General features: G+C 36.5%; 1 protein-coding gene across 1 annotated transcript; it reads right to left on the reverse strand.

The window, feature by feature from the left end:
• Positions 1-4,442: 4,442 nt before the first annotated feature.
• Positions 4,443-21,916, reverse strand: atg9b (autophagy related 9B). Its single transcript, XM_038301574.1, has 14 exons — positions 21,221-21,916; positions 21,058-21,101; positions 18,505-18,569; positions 17,133-17,303; positions 14,686-14,827; positions 13,829-14,577; positions 11,960-12,113; positions 11,613-11,792; positions 11,267-11,512; positions 10,940-11,178; positions 10,745-10,838; positions 10,511-10,595; positions 7,650-7,812; positions 4,443-7,557 (listed from the first exon to the last, which is right to left on the reverse strand). The coding sequence occupies exons 1-13, from the start codon at positions 21,327-21,329 to the stop codon at positions 7,667-7,669; spliced, it is 2,424 nt and encodes an 807-aa protein (XP_038157502.1). The 5' UTR covers positions 21,330-21,916; the 3' UTR covers positions 4,443-7,557; positions 7,650-7,666.
• Between the last annotated feature and the right edge of the window lie 1,735 nt (positions 21,917-23,651).

The raw sequence follows: 23,651 nt of genomic DNA on the forward strand, positions 1-23,651 counted from the left end.
TGAGTCACATGCAAATGATACGGACCATTGAAAACAACAGGAAATAATTCTAATACATATCCTTTAATCAAAAAGCGTAAAATAGAGTGAAGGCTAAATTTGCCTGTTAAAAAATGTAACTAGGTAAACATTTTCCATTATAAAGAAAAGGTCATAATTTCATTTTTTTTCATCAGCTTGCTCAAAACCTTTCATAAAGACAGACGTACAGTTCAATCATTCCACTTTTTTGCAACAAAACACAAGTAAGCTATGATGCAACCTCAACCATGTTTGAGTTTCGGGATTGTGTTTCTATGTTTAAAATCTCAAATCAATATTATTGCCTTTGTAGTCAAACTGCTCTATTCCTATTCTTTGACTCCTCTATATTCAGTCTAATTCCTCATAATAGAAAAATGTGTATATAATAAGGTTGTTGCAGGGAGGCTGTGGTATGCTATTTTCCCACAGTTGCTATTGTGACAGCTGCAATCTAAGCACCAGATCTCTAATTAAAGTATGACTTCATACTAAGCAAGTGTTTGATATTGATAAACTACAGTACATTTCTATAGTCTGTTGTATCTTTAACATGATTAAATAATTGAGAAAAATGTACAGAAATTTGAGGTTACAGGATATAAAGAACCTTACGAATAACTCCCCTCCATCCATACCCTCTACCTTGCTTGGATCATTTCTTATGTTTCATCTATCAACCATACTTCCACTGTGAGACCATATTCCCAGTGGTGGAAAGTAACAACGTACATTTACTTGATTACTGTACTTAAGTACTTTTTACAGTATCTTTACTTTACTTGAGTAATTTTTTTAAATGTAGTGTCACTCCACTACATTTCAAAGTCAAATATTGTACTTTCTACTCCACTCCATTTCTAGGAAGCTGCTAGTTACTTGCTTAACTTTTTAATCAGCTGTTGCTGATTTTCTTTCTTGAAATTAAATTTCAAAATGGCGGATAGCAGCCCTTAGGACTGAATCTGGGCTCCACTGTTTTAGAGGTGTAATGCCATTCCACAAATGTGAGAAGCTCAGGGCTGATATTGTTTGTAGTTTATACATTTTAACAAGGCGTGTTTTGTTGCCATGTGGCCAAGTTGTTTAGTAGGATGAGTCTCAAAGCACAGTTGTAGTTTGTTTGCGGTGATAAATTCAACCTAAAACCTTAATTCCATGGTAAAAGTGTGAGGAGAATCAAGACACTTCTGTTTTCTTTTTGTTTTAATTTTTTTTTTTTACAGTGTCCTGTGTGGTGATGTGGCAAAAGAGTAATTGTCTTGATGCCAAAAAAAGCCCAACAGATTTTGCTTTCACAAGTGGAGCAGTACGGCTATTGCCATAGTGTTCCGCTTGTTTTATGCATATAAATTGCTTTATTATAATTATGCAGGGAGTTTTACAGATTATTTGGACACTGCAATGTTTACAATGCTTTTTGTTTTTAATTTGAATAATAAAAAATACCAAAACAGCTTTCCTCATATTTATTTAGGCATTTTTATGCTGAAGTTCTTTACAGGTGGTGTAGAATCTGTAGCAGGTGGTTCTACGCATCAATGCACCTGTCTGTTTCTGAAATTTACACAGTGCTTTAAAATTACTCTGAAAACTATACAGAAATGTACTTATGTTAGAAAATGTAATCTGCATGTACTTTTGAATACTTAAGCATTTTTGAAAGTGAGTACTTGATTACTCTTACTTGAGTAGATTATTGACTAACTTTTACTTTTAGTTGAATAAGATCTGACAATGGGTATCATACTTTTACTCAGGTACTACTGTTGTGTACTTCGCCCACTACTGCCTATTCCTTGCTTTTGTGGTATTTCATTTCTTAGTCTTCTAGAGTGGGCTTTCCCCTCTGGGTCTCATGATTGACAGCAGCAGGCCGCCTGGACACTCATTTAACCTCTTCGAAACTCTAGCAGACGCTAATCCACCGTTGTTGCTGGTCTCTGCCTCATCCTGTTCTGGCTGCAGCCTCTGGTTTGCATACCCCAGAAAGAACATACAGAGGCGGCCACAACTGATCACTGACTCTTTGGTTGTTGAAAGCTTTTTGGGTTATTTTTGTCATCATGTAAAGAGCTAGAATACAAAATGATCTATGAAAACTTAAATTATCCTATCCCAATTTTGTGATTAGATTTTTTTTTTACCTTCAATTTTCAGACGATCTGCTTACTATAAGGTATATTTATGTATATCATAGACATTAGAAGACTTTAAAGCTCAACAGTTAACAGCAGTGAAAACGAAATGCACCAGGCCTACTCTTGCATTAAAGCATATCTTCTTAATGCGTTTGGAGGTAGAAATCGCCTTACCCTGTGAACTACATAGCTCTCAATCTGACCTTTCAGACATTTCAAAGACAAAGGTCATGGGTGTCTCATGTTAACAGACCCAAACATTCATGTTACCTCTAAAACATTTTCATGCCTCTTGAAGGAGGACGGTGTCATTGCATGAACAGCAGATGGCGCACATGTTCTCCCCAAGTTAAAAGTGAAGGTTCAATTTAACAGACAAATAAAAATCAAAAACAGTACAGACATATAACCAAGGAGAATAGGCTTGAGATGAAAAACTATTCATTTATTATGCCTTACAATATAATCTCTACCTAATTCTCAAGATTTACAAATGTGCTATTCAAGAAAAAAAATGAAAATTTCTCATGAAAATCCTGAACATTTAGTTTTCTTCACAGGTGGAATCTACTTTGGAGCAAAACCAGGATGTGCTGGTGGGTCTTCATTACAAAAGCTTTTACTGAACTACATTTATTTTTATATAATGTCAAATAAGAAACAGATAAGAGAGACTTGTTTACATACATAGAAAAAAGTTTCAATGACTTTGGAGTAGGCCCACTGCAGTTTAAAAACCCACCTTAAATTGCTCAATACTTAAGAAGTAAAGAAAAATATTATCCATTAGAGAAGTTTTTAATGAAATAGCCTGTGATATGGTTATAAGTATTCCCAACAGTACTTTTAAAGTTAATCCCTCTAAATCTTTATAAGAATCTATAATTATTTTAAATTTAAAAAGAGTTTCGGCGACTTCCTTTTTTTCTTGACAGATGAATATTACAGAGCACAGCCTTTCTCTTAAGACCCCCCCATTAAAGACTGGCATGTTAGACTCAACAAATAATCATGAGTGGACATTTTTGTATTGCAATTATGTATTTTAAAGAACTTGTATGTCTCTATTACAGGATGTAGAGCCCTACTTAATTTTTTTGATGTCTGATATATATATATATATATATATATATATATATATATATATATATATATATATATATATATATATATTTCTTTTTCACAAAAGAGGACGGGTGTAATGGGAAGAAACTGCAGAATCTGAGTGCTCAGGTTACATAAACAACCTAAATGAATGCTTTAGTGTGAAACCAATTGAATGAATGAAAAAGTAACATATGCACACTTCCAAAGGTGATGGTACCTCATTAGCATGGTAACATTAACTCTTTGAAATAGCATGGAAAACACAGATTTGTCCATCTCTGTAGATTAAAAGTAGTTTGAAATTAGGTACTTCAGCAAAACACATAGAAAAATAAACTCAGCAATGATTACAAAAAAAGAGACTCGCTGCTAGCAGTTTAGTAAAGTGCAAAGTCCTGATGGCAGCAGCATCAGTAATTGATAAGCAATATGTAAAAACAGTGAATATATTTCCTACAAAAGAAAAAAATAATCTGTTTTCTATGATGTTCAGTGTGAAATTATTCAATAAAAATATACATTACTTGATAGCTTTTAAATATCTTTACTGGTGGTGCCAAATACTTTGTTCCTCTGTAAAACATACATTACTTATATTTATTATGTGGGATTTGTTATACCTGCTGTAATAAGGACTATTCCAACAAGCTTGAATTATAGCAGAGTCAAGGATTTTTCATTGTGCTTATTGAATTAAACTTAAAATCCTTCATGAGAGAGCATTATTGAGAAAGTCTATGGAAAATATCAAGCTCTAAACAAAAACCGTTTAAACTTAAAAGTATAGTGGAGGATTTTAGTAAATTTTTGAGGAGTCCCACACTCGCCACATAAAAACAAAAATGCATATGCACAACCCTGTACCCGCTTCAGAGAGGGAACCCCTATTAAACATGTGAGAGCATGGAGGAGCCCACTTCTCCTTGAGCAAGCTCTGTTTAAAAGTTGCTGTTTGCATCGATCATACAAGCTTACTTTCCAAAAGATTTGCTATTTTTCCATTATGTCAGACTCAAAATGGGGACCAGCACGTAGGATGGCCTTACGTAAACATATCCCCAGAAACTTTGACAATTAGGAGGAGTACTTATTTAGATGATCCACCTGGAAAAAGAACATTCTCAACTACACCTTTAACTTTGTAATTACTGACAAACAAAAATCGAAACAGAGAAAATTGAAAGCTTTCCTTTATTTCAAGAACACATTTCAACATCACACACACACACACACACACATCAAATGATTAAATACACTCAAAATAAGATTTATTAGTCTCTATCACAAGAAAACATGAATAATAAAGCTGTGCAGAAAACAAGTTCTTTTTGGCATGTTTCCTTTGTTCGAGAATGCCAAATTTACAGAATAAAACCAACCTTTGTAAGAAACAAGCAAAAAACAAAACAAAAAGAAAAACACAAAAATTCACCAACTGGATAAAACCTTAGCACCTTGTTCCAGTCTCTGCAATATTTGGACTGGTGTGTAGTGGATAAGAAAGGATGGTATGAGGTTTGCCCATTAAAAAATGATCAAACTTCTGCATTTGTAGGTTATTAAACCCAAACACCATTAAATAAGCAGCATGCTGCTAGATAGAAACTGAATGACACAAGGGCTATTCGTACGAGCAGAATCCACACTTACTTCAGACTATATCCACATATGAGCTTGCTGTGCATACAGTACATCCTATGTGCTGCTAAGTCTATAAAAGTAGAACGGACTGTTTAGATCCAATGAGTCTCTAAAAAAGCAAATACTAATCTGGATCACTAAGGCACTGCTTATGATATAAATGGCTAACAATAAATTGAGGTTGTATTACCTCTATAGAAACAGCTCAGCTCCAGTGTCTTCAAAATTCAAATTCACTTTGAATGTAAAACACATGCAGGTGGATATTACTAGTGACCTAATGTGATTGAGGCAGAGTATTTTCCGTGCGTGGGGGATGAATATACGTCACATGCTAATTTTTTATTGGAAACCATCATTGATGTGACATCATGCAGGTCGCTGTGTTGGTTAAAGAGAGTAATATAATCCAAACAATGTTCTCCATTATGGGGATTCAAGTTTTTTGAACATTTTTTGTCCAAAAATTTTTTATTTTCTAATTATACATGTACGCTTTCATCATTTAAATATTTGGGGAAGGAAAAATAATAAATATTCTTAAAGCTAATAAAAGATGTAGACTCTAGAGATAAATCTTTTACTTTTAAACAATCAAGTTTAAGAGGAACTTTAACACAATTGGGCCTGATCTTCAGAGGGTGTTTTAATAAAGGTGCCAACTTGTTTGTATGTGCAGAGCAGATCTTCAAAGGAGAAACCTTTTTTTTTTTTTTTGCAAGTGTGCTTTCATTCATATGCAGATGATATTCTATGGGATAGGCCAATGTAAGTATTTACCAAATGCAATGCAATTTTCCAAACTGAAAAGTCAACTGCGGTTGCAGTTTTTGCATCTTTTTTTAGTAATATAAAACCTCAGTTACAAACTATAGGAGGTAAAAATATCTGCAGTCATTTTGGCCACAAAAGAGGGATTCTTACAAAGCCAGATTCTGTGAATAACATCTTTAGACCATCATAAATAATACACATAGTATAAGATTATTAAAGAAAAGCTGTCTACACAGGCCGGCACATATTAATGCAGAGGCAGACAATCTTCTTACAATTAACCAGAAGGAATCGTGACATATTCATAAAAAAATGAAAAATAAAATAAAAATAAAATAAAAAGAGACTTCAAAGAGACATGGGTAGAGGGAGGTGAAAGTTTTAATCTTTTACTTGTTGTAACAGAGCTTTCTTTTCCCCCCCTCAGTTTCATAAAATATATAACTGTGTCAACCAGCAGACAAGGTTTTTATTTAATATCATTTTATTTTTTCACTTTTGTTCATAGCATTTTTGGATAGGCTTCCTATGGGAGGTGCGCTATAAATATTATTCAATCTTATCATTTTTTTTTTTTTATAATTATCATTATAACCTCCGTCTCCATGTCTTAGAACCTCATCTTTCCTTTACATCCGCTCTCAAACAGCCACTGGTTCCCGGAGTCTGCTGATTTTAAATGGCGCAACCAAACTGATTTGTATGTCTTACATTTGTGCTGCAATCTTTGTAGATCATCCACAGCAGGCCAACTTTTTGCACGTACAAAAAAACAAAATAAGTTGCGCATGCATTCTAGCGACTCTTATTTAGAATCTTTGAGGATCAGGCCCTTAGTTAAGATTCATAATCAGCCTCTCTGAAAATATTCCACATTGATGCTGGGATAACTGATATTGTTCAAATGTAAAATATTAATATGATATGCAGGAGAAAAGATCCCAATTCTTGAATATTTATGAAAGCTCATCTTTTCTGCTTTGCAAATATTGAAAGAAAATCAAACAGTTTGGATTTAAATGCGCTAAAAATTTAAATCTGAATGCAGTTGAAAGATGATTTATGTTGTGTAAAAATATTTACACTTCAGAGGTACTGACTGCGGCAGAATTTCATCTTTACTGCCAATGAGGTAATACAGAGAACAGGTATTGAAATACTTTTTTTTTTAAACACATAATTAAGCAATACAGCTAATATGTGTTTAGCAGTAATTGACCTAACAGGTATTTTCAGTCTGAACTAGGATTTCAGTGGCAAGAATACTGAATACTTTTTTTATTTTAAAGACTAAAATTATTATTTGAACACCTGAACTAGTAATACTGAGCAAAATTTGCATTTAGGGCCCAAAAACTCAAAAGAACAACATTAGAGCATGTTTATATAAAGTCAGAAGATGTTTTATATTCTATTATTAAAGAGAATCATAGTCAGCCTTTCTTCATAATCATAGTCAGCTTTGTAATGATCAGATGTCAGATGGTCATCTAGTAGTATAGATGGTCATACGTTAAAAACTATTTTTAATGCACATGTATTTGAGAAACCGTGTGCATAGAATAAAAGCAGAAGTTGGGAAGAGCTTTTTTTAAATGTCACCATAAAAAACTGCTTACATCTCACGCAGGCTATGCTATACACTTTTGAAAGAGTTCTGTACAAGTTAATGATCAAACCATGATAAAAATGATGGAAGACGTATGGAATCCCTGATGCCATAGACTCCCTGATATGACATGATGAGGCGTAGAGGTGAGAAAAACAGTGGTTATTCGTCTGAAGACCCCTCCCACAGTAAATTATGTTTTTAAACCTTCCACAAAGATCATATAAGGCCACAATGTTCAGCGATGAAAGAAAAATGTAAACACTAAAAGAAAAAGAGAGAGATTATTAAAGGCATGTAGTCTGAGGGTTGCAGCACCAGAAAATATATAATAGAGCTGAAATGGGATCATATACCTTATGACAAAGGCACTTCATGAACTGTGGGGCGTGACCTTTGTTGGAGTCGATCCACTGTTGATCTCCTGATCTTCTTCTTCCTCCTCCTCTTTCCAGCCACCAAGGTGGGCAGGGGCTGGCATGGAAATGTTGGAACTATGGCAACCATGTGAATGGAAAGCTGGTTAAAAAGAAGATAAACAGCCGATTAGGGTTGTATCTGTTGTAAACACACTCTGGTTGTATTCTCTTTGTTTCAATTTGATTTCCGGATTTAAAAAAAAAGGGTAGCTTTAAAAAAAAAATTAAAACCAGCCTTTTAGATTATTTTAAAGTGCTCTTTGATGATATAACATGCTGTAAACACGTAATTAGGTTTCTTTTTTTAAAAGCAATTTTAATTTTTAATCCATCCTTGTCTGGATAAATGATCTGCTTATATTACATCTATAATGTTTCCCTTTAACGGCCTGTGTTCTGCTATGATAATTAGCTTTAGAAGATTTTTTTCTCAGTGAGTGAGATAAATAAAAACACCATTTAGTGCACCTGTTCTCTGTACACTAGATTCCCCTACAAGCAACCAGATTTGTATCCCCCTTTCAAAGTGGCTATTTAAAGTCACGGTCAGTCAGTGAACTCATTTGCAGACTACGTAGTCCTAAAGTTGGTCGGACAATTCCAGTATCGTCTGGCTACATCGTGATGTCCCATAAGACAAAGTGTGCGTACATTTTAAAGCATCTTTTGTTGGCGATGAGCTCTAGCGTAAGCAATATCTCTGAGTATGGCTCCTAGATCAAGTCACAGCATGTTAAACAAAAATATGGTCTTTTAATACATTCTGTTTTACTTATATCTGTTCTCCCCCACAGTCTAAATGACCAGCAGGCATGTCTGTTTTTTAAAAATCTAACTACTCTAAGCATGTCTGATGATTATGTCAGACAAGCAATATAACAAAAATAATGTAAACACATTGCGTCTCGTAGCAAAGTCGTTATTAATATTTTATAGTAATGATTGAAAGATAAAGGCTTTTTTATTTTGTCCCTCACTGATGCCAATTATTATGAACCTGATATGTACTGCCAATATTTTTGGGCCAATTCTTGATGCTGATATTGTTTTTTTTTTACCTTCAGTAACATGATAAAATTGACACCAGGATAAAAAATGTTAAACAAGCCATAATTTAACAAAAAGAAAGAAACATTTATTAACAAATCAAACCAATACAACAATGGATAGCAGATGGAGGGAATCCAAATGCAATCGCCTCACATGATCTCAAGGCCTGGCTGCTGAATGCACTAAAGAATACATGCAGATGTTGGCAGAGGCCAGCTAATGTAACAGTCTATCTCCATTTTATACAATGTACTTCAGTATGCTTTAGTAATTTAAGGCTATAAAAAGCTTTTTTTCAGTACTGTAATTACATAATTTAATGGTAAACTAGATGAATTTCTGGTTGCACATCAGCAAAGGGGCTGATGGTACAGCATTGGCGTCCGGTACAGATCGGATAGTGGGGAGTGGCGGCCTCGTGCATAGGGCAAGGAGCTTGGAATCCAGCGGTTCTGAGTTCGAGCCCCACTCCCACAGACTGCCACTCTGGGTCTCTGAGCAAGAACCTTAATCCCGCACTGCTCCCCGGGTGCCCCACGATGGCCGCCCTCTGCTCCCCAAGTAGATGGGTGAAATGCAGAGGTCAATTTCTCCAATGTGAGGTCAATATAGTTCAATTACTATTAATTATTATTATTATTATAGTGACAGACTCAATCAAAATACCTCAAACTGTAGCTCCTAGCTCCTGTCCCTTCATATTTTGCAGAGCTATCAGAAAAATTAGGACTACAGCCCTCCGGAAAAGAACTATAAATAACTAAAGTTACACAAATGTTACAAACAACTGAAGCTCTCCATTTTAAAACCCAAAACATATGAAGTTACGTACAAATGCATGTATCACACAAAAACATATGAAGAAATAATTTATTTTGTTAAGCTTTGTGAAGTGAGCTGTGCGTATGCTTCCTCTCAAGCAAAGGATTGAGCTTCTAGCAGCGAGGAACATCAGGAGGTCTCTATGATAAATGAACTGGTGTCAGTAAGCTTCACACTTCCTCCTCCTAACTCCTTCATTACTGCCAACATTATTTGGATAGCACTTATCGAAGCTGCTTATGGACTTAAATCTGGTACGGACACTTAAGCTGTGGCTTTACAGATTTAAAGTATTTGAATTGAGCCAATAAGTTTCTGGATATCTTGTTTAACATGGTGGCTAATTGCTAGGCAAGAGAAACGTGCCAGAGGATGAGCTGCAGGTGCTTGTGTCATCTATTTCCAAGCAACTCGCTGCTTATCCCCTTAATGATTATCGATTAAGGAGAAGCTTATCAGAGTTGATTGTTTTTAGCTCAAACATAATGTAAAACCTGAAAAGCTCAATGAAAAAGCACCCCAAATCCCAACCTCAATTCAAGTTTAAATAACGAACAATCACACAAATGATAAAGAACACACAAGCAGAGAGCTGGGGACGTCAGCTAGATGTCAGACATCAGAAGTCTATAAATATGGGAAGCCAAATGCGCCACATGTCAGCTGGCCAAACTGCAAGAGCTCTAACGATTGTAGTGTGAATCATATGATCATCTGACTTAAATCTGGACAGCAGCAATCCAGATTACTGTCAGAAATAGAAGGCCTTAAAATAAGATTTCACTTACCTGGTTGCTCTATAGGGGGACTGGTCCTCTTATAGAGCAACCCCTAATCAGTTAGACCAGGAATAAATAGGCTGAAAATGAGCAGATTTTGCTTAGACTGCTGATTTCTCGGGGCACTTCTGGAAAACATCTGATTACCTGTGTTGCTGTGAAGGTCTCTCATTGGCACTGAAGTCTGCCACTGTCCTGAAGTCCTCTGTGGATGGGAGCTCTGCTGATGGAGCTACACACACCAAAGATTAGTCAGGGTACGACATAAAAACAAAGTTCACTTTTAAACACAAGCAATACAGAGCAGATCAATATTCAGGTCGAGTAACTGTAATGCAGTGCAGCAGGTGTACGTATGAACATAAAACATCCAGATATTACCTCATGCATGTAAATGGCATGGAGGCTCATCTCTGCTGAGGCGAACTCTGAGTGCAGCGCATTGCTCCGGATGTGAGAGTCACTGTGAGACATGCTGTAAGAGAGTGTGTGTTTTACTTCTTAATCTGTGTACGAGTTTCAAGAGAACATATTTAAGAACCTACTGCAACGTTACCGTCTCATGTCTTTACGTACCTGTTGATGATGGTGCGATCGCTGTGGTACATGGTGGTCTCAGGGTAGACGGAGGAGGGCAGAAGGCCATGGGGGCGGCTGCGACCTGGATGTGCGTGATGGGAGGAGGACAGAGAGGCCAGGACACTGGCTGCAGCCGAAGCAGCAGAGCTTGGTGGGATGAAGCGATGGTCTCGTCCTTGTAATCCAGATGCAGTAAGGATGGGGTGGGCCAGAACACTGGCTAAAAGATTTTCAGGCTGAAAATGAACCGAATAGAGAGGGTATTAAGAACAATTCCATATATTATGGATCCTACATAAATGATATCAACATTAGGCTTCTTACCCCAGTGCCAGACTCGTTGGATTGAAGCGAGGTGCACAGAGGGGCCTCTGAGAGCAGCAGCTGTGTTGAAGGCCCCCCCTGTGCATCATGTTGCACCTTCTCCTTTAAGTGGCTGATAAACAAGGAGCTCTCCTGAGGCGGCTGCCAATGGGGGTTCTTTATGGTGAAATGCATGAGGGACAACTCCGTTTTGCCATTTTCAGCCTGCTGATATACGGACGCCTCTGTCTGGCCCTCTGACATCCACTGCAAAAGTATGAGTATGAACAAATAAAACATAAATAGTATTATAGTTTTCCTAAATCTACTGGCCTCAATTCTGTCATAAAGGTTCAAAAAGTCTTACGGTTGGGTTTCCATGGCGCCTGATATCCATCTGAGCAAAGGAGCAGATATCCCCAACTCCGACCACTTCAACAGTGAAGTTCCTGAAGAAGTCAATGATTTCCAGGGATTTGTTTCTCAAGAGGAAAATAAGGATGAAAGGAGTAACAATAGGGCTTAAAAGCTCCTCCAAAATGAACACCTAAGGTAAACACAGAGACACCAATTAATTCCAACGTAACAAAATGTATCAATAGTGGTATTTTAGAGAGAATTATCCTTTTTATAAATCTTGGTTAACAATCATGGAAAAAGAATCCAGTTCGGTTTAATAGTGATTCATGTCTTCCGATCTATGGTTCTCCCCACCGCTTTGTATTGGAACAGCTGTGCCACCTCGTCACGGGTCTCGCTCTTGTTTGCGTTCCCTCTCCAGTGGTCTGGCATGTAGTGGATATGAGCCAGCACGCACTGCAGAAGCTGCTCCGGACACCAAACCATATGTTCGTCTGGGATGAAAGACCTTGTGTAAAAAAAAAAGTATGAAAATGTTCAAATAAGCTGTCTGAAAAACAGTGGATTACACAGGTAGTCATTACTTTCATGCTACAACAACAAACTTAAGCTTATTATATTGTCATTTTATGTAATACACAGAGGCTAAGTAGAATGGAGTTGTGAAATGGAGGAGAAATGAAACTCGTTTTTTTAAACATATCAACATAAATGCTGCTTTTGAATGGTATTCAGCCCCTAAGTCAATCCTGTGTAAAAACACTCATTATAACAGTATGTTTATGCATTTAGTAGATGCTTTTATCCAAAGCATATTACGAAGTAGACACAATTTTAAAGTTATCATCAATGTGACAATAAGCTCTCTAGAGGAAAACCCCCGCCAGAATCAGTGGTGACAGCTAAGAGAGAGAGAGAGGAAAGTGCAGAAAAAGTAGTAGAGGGTTAGAGAGGTATGGGTAAGAGTTAGGATAAGAGATGCTCTTTGAAGAGGTTGGTCTTTAAGAGTTTCCTAAAGATAGAAAGGGATGTTGCTGTTCTTGTAGCGCTTAGTAGGTCATTCCACCATCTTGGAACAACCCATGAAAACAGTCTGGATTGCCTTAAGCGTGGTGTGGGAACTGCTAGACGACAATCACTTGATAACCGCAGTGACGGAGTTGTGACATAAGCCTTTGCAAGAGGATTCAATTAGACGTGTGCTGTACCACTTTGTAGGCTAGCATCGGGGACTTTAATTTGATGCGGGCAGCCAGGGGTAAAACAGTCAGTATGTATCGACAAGATATGAAAACCCAAAATAAAAAAGCTACTTTTGCAAACTACCTCAAGCTTAGTCAGGCTGAACAGGGTTTTATGACCATTTTCAAATCTTGTCCCAAAACCCCAACTGAATTCAGCTGGAGGTTGTAACTATGAGATTCTAATGGAATAGTTACTATTAATATGTATTGATCTGAATCCATCAATTGCTGCCCTGGCTGTGTGTTTAGGACTGTTGTTTCTGTTGGACATATGTTGGAGTCTGAAATATTTCACAGCCAGAAAAGCTTCCCCACACCATGCTACTACCAGCACCATCTTCTACATTGGGAATGTGGTGTTCAGAAGGTGAGGTTAACTTTTGGCCACTGAGCACAGCTTTAAAACTCTATCTCTAACCTGTCTGGTGTTTTCCTTGTAATTATTAATGCATTTTGTTCTCACAAAGTTCTCTAACCACCATCTGACGTCTTTACAGAGCATCTGGATTATTACCTATTCACAGACTCTATTTACTAAAAATGTGACTTCTAAAGGCCACTGGTTGCATTGGATGTTATGGAGGAGTATGGACAAAATTAAACATTTCAGTCTTTCCATTTCACCTTATTATTTTTTTTCAGTTTGTTCACGTTTCAATAAAGAAATCAAACTTTGTGTTTATAAAATAGTAAAATATTAACTAATGTTGTATGAATACTTCTGATAGTCATTGTAGGTATATTGAGAAAATGGGAGTTGGAAAAAAACATAATAATCTTTACATTTAAACTAAGTAGATTATCAGACTATGAAAGTTACATTAAGAGACAAAAATAATTGTTAGGTCAATTCAAGGCACCTAGTATTGTGTGTATGTATGTTAGGATGATATACAAGATATAGCATAGCAAGTGTTCTGGCTGATAATCATTCTGCAAGTGTTGCATCCACAAACAAAAAGAAATGCCAACAACTTACCTGGTTATGGTGATAACCACACCAAGCACAGTAATAGCGGTCAGGATGTGCTGCACTGTGAGAACGTCCTCATCATAGACGGTCAGTGCAATGAGAACAGCCAGCACCGACCCTGAGAAAAAAGCAACGTTCTTAGCGAGCACAGTCAGCAGCGGTGATGTGAAGGAGTTCATGTATTTGGAAGTGGGCTTGTAGCCACGACCCAATCGTCCATGCAACTCATGGTTCAGCTCATTGAAGTGCCGCAGGTATAAACGGCCATAAAGGGACCAGCGACGTGCGCCCAGGCTTCCGGGTTCCCTGCGGATCACTTCAGTGTAACTGAAGAATGCATACAGCACCTGCCACACCAAGATGAAAGGACACAGCAGCAGATTGGCTACTCCTATCAAAAGGATCACTCTGCTGAGGTTCTGGGCTAGCTCAAGGCGATTTCCACTGCGTTTGTACTTGGGGTGCAGGTTCCATTTGTTCTGAAACAGAGACCCGGGGCCCCAAAACAGGATAAGCTCAAAATTGTACTTGAGGCCTTGGGTTAAGAAGACCACATTGCCCAGCAGGGGGAGCTGCAGATGCACTGGCAGCAACGATTTGTTTATCATTGCCACCATGTAGTTCTTAAAACGCAGGATGCGGTGATAGATGTCAAGCTCTGTCAGCTCTTTCTTGTGAATGCACATCTGCTGTTCCCTCTGCAAATTGATGAGCCGATCTTGGACTTCCTGCCATGTAAAGTTGCATAGTTCATCCTGACAGGAAAAAGGAAGAAAACAAAATAAAGAAACCGATGAGAAGAATAATACAAAGTTTATTTACTGCAGCAGATCTTAGGAGGGTTCATTAAGTGGTATTCCTACCATCTTAATCTTCAGTGCTTTGATGTAGAACTGTCTGATCTCCCAGTAGCTCATAACGTTGCAAAAGACTTTAACAAGACGATAGATCCAGAAGGTGGCGGCCATGATAAGAAGAAAAATGATCCAACTGTCCTCTTGTATCCTAAAAGAAAAGAAAAAAGCACTTTCAGACTCCAAGACCTTTCTAATACAGTTGTGCCTAAAAGTTTACATACCCTTAAATTAAAGACAGAAAAAAGCATCAACTTCCATTAAAAGAAATTGAAATTAACAAAATAATACATAAAAAAAAGAAAAATAGAAATCATGATATTGATTTTATATATATATATATATATATATATATATATATATATATATATATATATATATATATATATATATATATATATATATAAATAAATATAACAAAAGGTCTTCTAGATAAAATTATGAAACAACCAGAGTTTTATGGGTTGGAGCCTAAAGTAGGAAAGCATCAGCCCTCCCCCACCTGTTGCTGTGCACTGCTGGTTAGCCACAGTTTTCCTTCACAAAAAAAAGACATATATAGTAGATAAGAAATCACTTCTTTAAAGCTACAGTGTATAATTTTCAGCGACATCCAACGTCCAGACTGCAGACTGCAGCAACATGAACATCCCCCCCCCCCCCACCGCTTCTCCTCCCCCAACAGTATGGCGAGCGTTACGGGACAAAATGTCTTCCACGACGTCCGCATCACCTACCTTCTCAAGTGATGAGGTTTGTTTACATAGATAATTTTAATACTGCCATCTATTGTTCAGTACCGTCTCAGTTCATCTCTCTCAACTTGCCGTAGTTACTTTCAAGCGTAATGGGCGATCTCGCAATCGCTAGTTTGTTGGCTCTGCGCTGCCGTAGCGCAAAGATGTCTGCCTCCATGGCTGCGAGACCAGCTCCTATGTAATTATAAATAACGAATTCTAAGGCAACGCAAATATTAAGGTTAAGAGGCTGAGCTCGTAGATGATGATAAATAACATAGTTATGTATAATATATTACATTTCTGACTGTATATCCCTGTAATTATTACACACTGTAGCTTTAAAAAAAAAAAACCCAAAGAAAGTAATTTTTTTTTTACAAACAAAAACATATTTCAAGATCCTTTTTAATGAGATAAAGCAGTTTAAAATTACAGTCAGGAAGTGCCAAACAGCTTATTCTTAAAACAGCTGGATGGAGGTAGATATATTATCCACACGACATGAACTGTAGGGTTTCACTTTAAAGAGAGCTTTTTTTTTGTATTTATAGCCGTCTGAATCTGAATATTTTCTGCATACTTTCAATAAACAGATCGTATTCATGCTATTATGAAACATTTTACAACATGGTCTCAGTCAAGGTCCCTTTAAAGGAGGAATGAACTGCAATAACGATCCTCGGTGCACATGTGTTCAACGCTCTTCAAATGTGAAATTAGATAGGCGTTATGAAGAGGACAGAGAGAGACTCTTAACTGAGGGACAAGCTGTTCTTAAAGTGGAGCGCTGTGTGGTTCGACGTCACTGACTTTGACATAAACAACTTTTGAGCCGAAGTTAGACTGAAGCTCGAAAAGATGACAAGTGACCCACAGGAGCAGGATAGGCTGATGCTACACAGAAAGGAAATGTGACAGCACAGGTTTGGTGGGGTGGGGGGTGGGGTGGGGACGATGGGGGGTCTCTTTCAAAGCCAGGTAGCAATGTGTCATGTGGTAGTCAGCTCGTCAGTATCTTAGTCACTCGGTCGTACCACACAGCGAAGCTATCAGTTACACTGGCTGCTTCTCTGAAGCATGTCTGGGCAGTTCCACTAACATCTTTCATGACAAATTTCCATCTTAAATGCTGTCAAGCTTAAAAAAAACAACAACACAAAAGCGTAAAATAATCAATCTATGAAGAAATTGCATTAGTCCAAATAAACAATGACTTGGTGAATTTCATTTAAACTGGGATAAATCCATTTTAAATTTAACGTCTTTAAATTCAACTTTAAACAACAACACTGTGTATAAATATCAATACCAATATTATTTCATTAGAATAAAGTCTCAGTTCTTGACTTTGGCAGCATTACATTAAATAACTAATTGTTAAGCTTTCCTTATTCAACTAATCCCTATAAAGTGGAGCTAAATAGGCTTCTGTTCAATATTCCTGTCTAAAGATACTGACTGTATCTTGCAATCTACAGCCACAACTATTTCAGCCCCATAAAACTCCCATTGTTTAATCGCAACTATATTAGGCAGAGCAGCTGTGAAGAGTCTGACAAAAGAAACTCTCCAAAGGCCTGCCTCTAATTCTGCACTCGGCACGAGAACAAAGCATCTCATCAGACTGGCTGAAATGGCATGACAGCCTCTGATGATATGACTTAATGTGAATGAAACAGATTAAAGTACTTTTCATTTCTGCAACAAAATCTGTACCTCTGTGTGCACTGCTGGCTCGGTAAGATGGCATCTGGAAGAGTCACTTTGTTTCTCTCAAAAGGGTTCTGGCCTTGCCCGGTGTGGTTCACTGCTCGATTGGCAAAAAGGATGTCATACTCCACACAGTTGACCAGGAATGTAGTGAATGTGACAACGAAGAGAAACTGACTGCAAGGGTAAAAAAAGAGTGCTATTGGCTTTCATACTAATTCATTACGCTGCATCTAATTTCAAACTATTATAAAGCCACAAGAAGTTATTAATGATTATGTTAATTAATTCTTTTCCAGCTTGCTTTTTTTTTATTGCATTACACTATCACAAGTACAGAGCAATGATCCCCTTGGGGAGCAGTGGACTGCCATTTTGCGGCACGGGGAGCAGTATGGGGTTAAGGGTCTTGCTCAGGGAGCCAGAGTCACAGTCTGTGGGTCTGGGGTCAAACTCACAACCTCAGGATTCAAAGCTCTATGCCCTAACCACTAGTCCAGCACTCCCCTCTCCTGGATATCAGTTTGCAAATAAACTCCAAGCATCCAATGAGTACCTGCAGCATGCTAGGCTAACATGCAGGTTTGATAAAGACATTACATTAATACCATAATGTAATTATAGGGATAGCATATTCAGATGAGGAGAATCCCTAAAGGTGATCTTAGGAGATTGATTCCCTTCTTTACCATGACTGTTAAGTCCTTGTCCGGCCCTTTTTGCTACTATCTTATCAATTTAAAATGGTTTATTTTTTTTATGACAGTAAATATGGTTCGATTGAATATTCCTCACACAAAACTATTCCACCTGAATGACATGCTCCCTTGTCTTACCAATTTTTGATGGTAGCTAAGAAAATATGGCCCATGGGTCACATTGTACCTAGCCTGAGTGAAAAGAGATTAGTAATTTAAAGTTTGCAGACAAATATATAAATAAACATTTGGTTATATTTATTTTTTTAGACAATTCTAAACTGAGATTTCAGATTATTATATTAAAGGCTGGATTTTGCTTAATCTCTCTTTAGAGAAATGATGCTACTGCATTAAAATATAGATATTTTAAGACTTTCTACCACAGAGAAGGTGTTGTCTCCAGATAAAAGCTTAAATATTAAATAAGGACAGAATTTTAGAGCACCTATAGAAAGAACTGTTTTCTTTCACAATCATGCATCCTTTCATAAATGAGTAGAAGACCGAACTTGTTCCCATAAAAGCATGTGACAGTCACTTCTCGTCATAAAATAACAGAACACCAGGGTCACAAAGCGCTGCTATTTTAACTGAATACAAGGGTGTTCTTTTTGATAAAAGTATGTCACTGTGCCCCAAGCTGCATCTTACATGTATATTTACAACTCCATACTTACATGAGTTCAAAACATTCTGACAACATCATACAGGCAAAGCCATTCTTTTGATGGAAGTGGTAGATGTGAACGGACTGGTTAAGGAAAATCTGAAACGGTACTCTACAACAAACATATAATCAAACTGACTGATCAAAACATAGACATGATATGGTATAAATACATACAATAGAAATGTACAATCTAGTTTCTTTCTAGCAGTGCCTGTTTAAAATCAGACTGATCAAATTGCTGTCCTTTTCTTTTCATCATGCCTTTAATACAAAAAAAAAAACTAAACAAAAACGGTGTCACATTGGAAAGTGAAGGAATAATAAGATAGGAATAATCTATCTGATCTGTATTCAGCTCCAGAAAGAGCAAAGTGCAGACATTTAGTTGATGCATTTGTAGAAAACAAATGATTTCTTCCTTTATACACATGTAATTAATGGGAGAAACACATCAGAGTATTTTAATATCTAATTTGAATATTGCTAGTAGTGGTATTTGGGGGACATTGCTGATTCAATCTTGAAATCCCTGTAGGGGATTGTTTAAAGACAGCTAATGTAAAAAGATGAATAGATACTAATATAGGGGTCAGATTGTGTACATTCTGAAAAGGGAAAAGAAAAACAACAAAAATGCATTTTCCACCAAAAGAAAAGAAATATCACTGAAAAACAAAAAGTAGGAAATAAAAAAAAAACAACCTAAAAAAAAAACATCCATAAATACCAAAGTAGACAAGCAAATCCCATAATTTTAGACTGTATGGTTTGTGGTGGATGTGTTTTCCTTCCTCTGTAAGGTAGAGGAGGTTACCTTTGGGCCCAGGTCATTTCAGACCTTTGCCATCTAATACCAGTTTTGATTGCTTATAAACTGACTTTATCAGGTAGAGAAATTGGCCTTTTTCTAAATATCTATTTCTTTAGTCAGTTTTTTTTTTTTACCCAAATACAACATTACATTTAAGAAAAAAACAATATCTACCCGTAAGTGGTCCCTCACATAGGTTAGTCACATAAATCAATTGCACTGGTGTGACTGAGGGGTACCAAGCCAGAGAAAAGCTAGTTAAGATTTAGAAAAACAGATGGAACTGGTTTCAAAGCTAAACACAACCGCTAGAATGTGAAAGTGCTTTGGATTCAAACAATATTACTGTCTATCGAAATACTTCCTGTCAAATTTTATCATGATAACATCTTAAAATAATATAATTGAGAATAATAAATTATAACAATACATTTTTTCCTAATCAAATTCATTTCCGTATAAATCGTGACATACCTTTAGTCACTAGTGACACTATTTACTCCTTACTGAATATTAGCTTAACCTCCAAACTTCATGGTATGTTTACAAGACATAAAATAAGCTTTTATACCAAAATAAAAAAAACATATTTTAGTATAAGCAATAACTGTGTCTGGAGGATGTTTTTTCTTAAGTAAGCGTTTTTGCTATTCAGTGAAGTTACTCACAGTGTATAAAGTAGCCAAACATTTTATGCAAGAAAGATTTAATTTAAAGAGGATTCCCGCACATGATTTTGCCTGATCAATTGTTGCAACTAAATTTATTCTCTTGCAAGTTGGACAGTATGCAGGAGGTCTTTTTAAAATTTTGATCAGTATTTCTCTTATGTCTAACTATTGATTTGCAAAGAGTTTAATTCAAGTAAGAATAATAATATCCTGTAAGGATTAGGGCTGGGTAAAAAAATCGATTTAATCGATTTGGAATCGTTTCCTTTACATTTTTGCAAAATCAATGTCTAGGGAATGAGATCGATTAGTTTTATAGTGATGTGCGTGACATTGACATTCAAATGAGCAGGAAAGATGCACTCAAAATACTTCAAGCCAGACAGCTGCAAATATAGCCAATAGGTTAATTGAAGACATTAACAAATGAAGGCTGACCAGCAAACACCCTGTAATATTTACAGACAACACTGCAAATATGGTTTGTGCAGTGAAGATAATGCAGCTCATCCATGTCTGCTGTGTCCCTGCTGTGTCAGGTCTGCTTGCTGGAGTGAGGCTTTTTCACTTTTCACAAACAATTTTGAACTTTTGAGACAGTTTTGTTCACATCTCAAGTTTAAACTGTCTGATTTACAAGTTTGCACTTTGTGTTTAATATGACAGGAACAAATAAAATACGTGAGTATTTTGAAACACAGTTGAACCACTTTCATTATTGTAAAAACAGATCGAATCGAAATTAATCGATTTAGAACTGTATGAATCAAAATCGAAGAGATTCAGGACTTTGGCAAAAATACCCAGCCCTAATAAGGATATATTACCCAAGTAGAAGTAAAAAAAAGAATATCCAGAAAAATGACTCTGAAAGTAATACTTTAAGAGGTGACTAAGATAAATTTGAGACCATGTGGTTTGTTGGATGGTTTGTTATGAGCTCTTCTGTGGGCTAGAGCAGGTTACCTGTTCATATCTATTCCATGAAGCCACTTGTTTTGCAATCTGCCTGCAGTAAACATTACACAACACTTCCACAGCAACTACTGATTTAGCAAGACGTGATTTCAAAGGATATTCTTGTAAAGAAGTTATCCAAGTTCTTGATATGGTGCCATGAATCTGGAACAAAAATGGAAACACGCATCATCCATGTGTTAAAACAGCTGCATCCAGTCCTTTTTAGATCACTAAAGTAGGGCAAATGTATGCCCAACCTGTATCAATACCATTGTGTTTACCTTTCAAACTTTCAGGCACATGCACCAGTAAGTCCTCTTCCCCTGGTGGAGAGTCTTCCTCGTAATCCTCAATCCTCTGATACTCCTGATAGGCTTCAAAGTTAGCCATTGTGCTTCATTCTTCAGTCACCCAACTGTTTTTAGTAAACACTACACCAAACGAACTGGGGGCGCAAATCACGGCTACATTATGTAGCTAATAAGCATCCCAAGCAGCTCAAAAAAGGGTAAGAAAGGCTAACATTAGATAGCTAACTAGCTAGTCTGACCGATACTGCTTGTATAACCCAAAATCACAATGATTTGACGTTGTGACGTAATGATTTAACGTGATTTCGCTTTGTTGTTTTAGTATTGAAGGTTAGCAGCGTTTAGAAAAGCTAACAGATGAAACCGAGAGTGTGGGAGCCGCCGGGTTTAGCTTGTAGACGATCAGCCCCTGAGTAGTCAGGGTGACACGGTTTGTTTTGTTCCCGACCTGCTCTGTGGCTATGCTGATCCTGATCTGCTCTCAGACTCGGTCAAAGGAGAAGTCTTTAAACGATTTCATTTAATCCATCCAGCTAGTTTTTGTAACTATTGCTAGTACTTCAGCTTATCTGTTACTTGGTTCCCAGGAAATATTAGCGATCCCGTACGCGTGCTTACTGTTTTTTTTTTGCCTTTCACAAACAAATGTCAACAAAACACCATAAGCGTCATTTCCGTTTGGCAATACGTCATTTCCGTCTGTCAGTGCTACTTTTCATACAATTTGAAACGCTTTTTTATTTATTGGTAAGAAAGTGTCGACCTTATTGGCTATACATTTTTAATTTATTTTAAATGGTTATTTTAGTACAGTATTTTAGATCCAGAAATAAACACGAAAAGTATGCGTCGCATTGTATGGAGGACCAGCTCTGCCATATTTAAAAATAAATACAGAAATAAATAAATGCTCAGTAAATAAATAAGCATATAATTAATTGCCCACCAAAATACAATAAATAAATAAATGTAGGTAGAAATTATATTATACAGTGAGACATAAATTAATATATCTCATAAATAATATCAGAAGTTTACTCTCTAAGACGCAGCCCTTCCTCATTTGCATATGAGGCAAAAATGCATTTGTGCTCTGTTCAACATTATGGGCTGCATCCTCCGAAGGCCAGATTCGAAATACGATTATGTCATAGTGCGGCGCCGAGGTCTGGTCGGATTCCAAGACTCCTCATTATGCTGCCTACAAATGCATCCTTCTTTTCGCCTGATTTGAAGGTTGGGTCTGATGTATCATCGCTATCCTTGGTTTTCCAATGATTCATTGCAAGACCAAGCAAGCTGGCTGCTCCATGATCAGAGAAAATGGTACTTAGCCCGAACAGTGGTGAATATTGGAAGTTCAGCTTAATATAATACAAGTATGTGAATAGTTCTGTCTGAAATTAATGAAAATAGTTGTTTTAATGGTTATTAAATCAGATATGTGGCTGTTGTGTTTAATTTATCTAAAGGTTTGTATCTGTTACTGTGTATATGGATTTCGCTACAATATAAGGACAGATTCTAATATATCTGCAGTGCAGTGGGACTTGTTAGGTTTATTCTTTATATATCATGTGAACTGTTACTTTGTTAGCCAGATTAGACAGAATAGAAGGCCTTCCTTCACATGGTGGATGTCAATGTGTGTATGGAGGAACATCTAATCAGGACAGCCTTTGTGTCTTTATGAATACACAGGATATGGGCACATCTTGGAGCCAGACTGATAAAGGAGAGCTATGTGTAATCCTGTGGTAAAGAGGCAAGATGCATGAAGTTCAAGACATGGATAAAAGAAACAGTTTTGAAAAGTTCGGTACTCATTCTTTTCTGTTCTGTGGTAAAAGCCGCCAAAGGGTAGACCTGTTTGAAATCACAGCCAAAACTCTTCCGGTCTCCTTATTTTCAAATACTTCAAAGGATTCAGTACAGGTAGACCGCCTCCTTGGAAGAAGCAGCCCATAAATTCGAACAGAGCAATAGAATAATAGAAATGTAAAAACAACAGGCAGAAATAAATAGCATTGAAGAAATAAAGAGGGTAAAAAAATACAAAGGCAAAATAAAACCAACACTATACATACTATACTATACTACTATATAATACTATAACATGCACATAAATAAATACTTAAAAAATAAGTTATAAATAAAGTTGAAGATTATAGTGGAAAATCAATAAATAAGGTAATTATTACAAAGGTGAATAAATAAAGAAGCTAATTAAAAGATTATATATATATATATATATATATATATATATATATATATATATATATATATATATATATATATATATATATATATATATATATATATATATATATATATATATATATATATATATATATATATATATATATATATCCTCCACAGCTTTGATGTCAGTTCTTTGCAA

This window comes from Cyprinodon tularosa, unplaced genomic scaffold, assembly GCF_016077235.1.
Source record: "Cyprinodon tularosa strain WSP-4 unplaced genomic scaffold, ASM1607723v1 ctg47, whole genome shotgun sequence".
Taxonomy (NCBI): domain Eukaryota; kingdom Metazoa; phylum Chordata; class Actinopteri; order Cyprinodontiformes; family Cyprinodontidae; genus Cyprinodon; species Cyprinodon tularosa.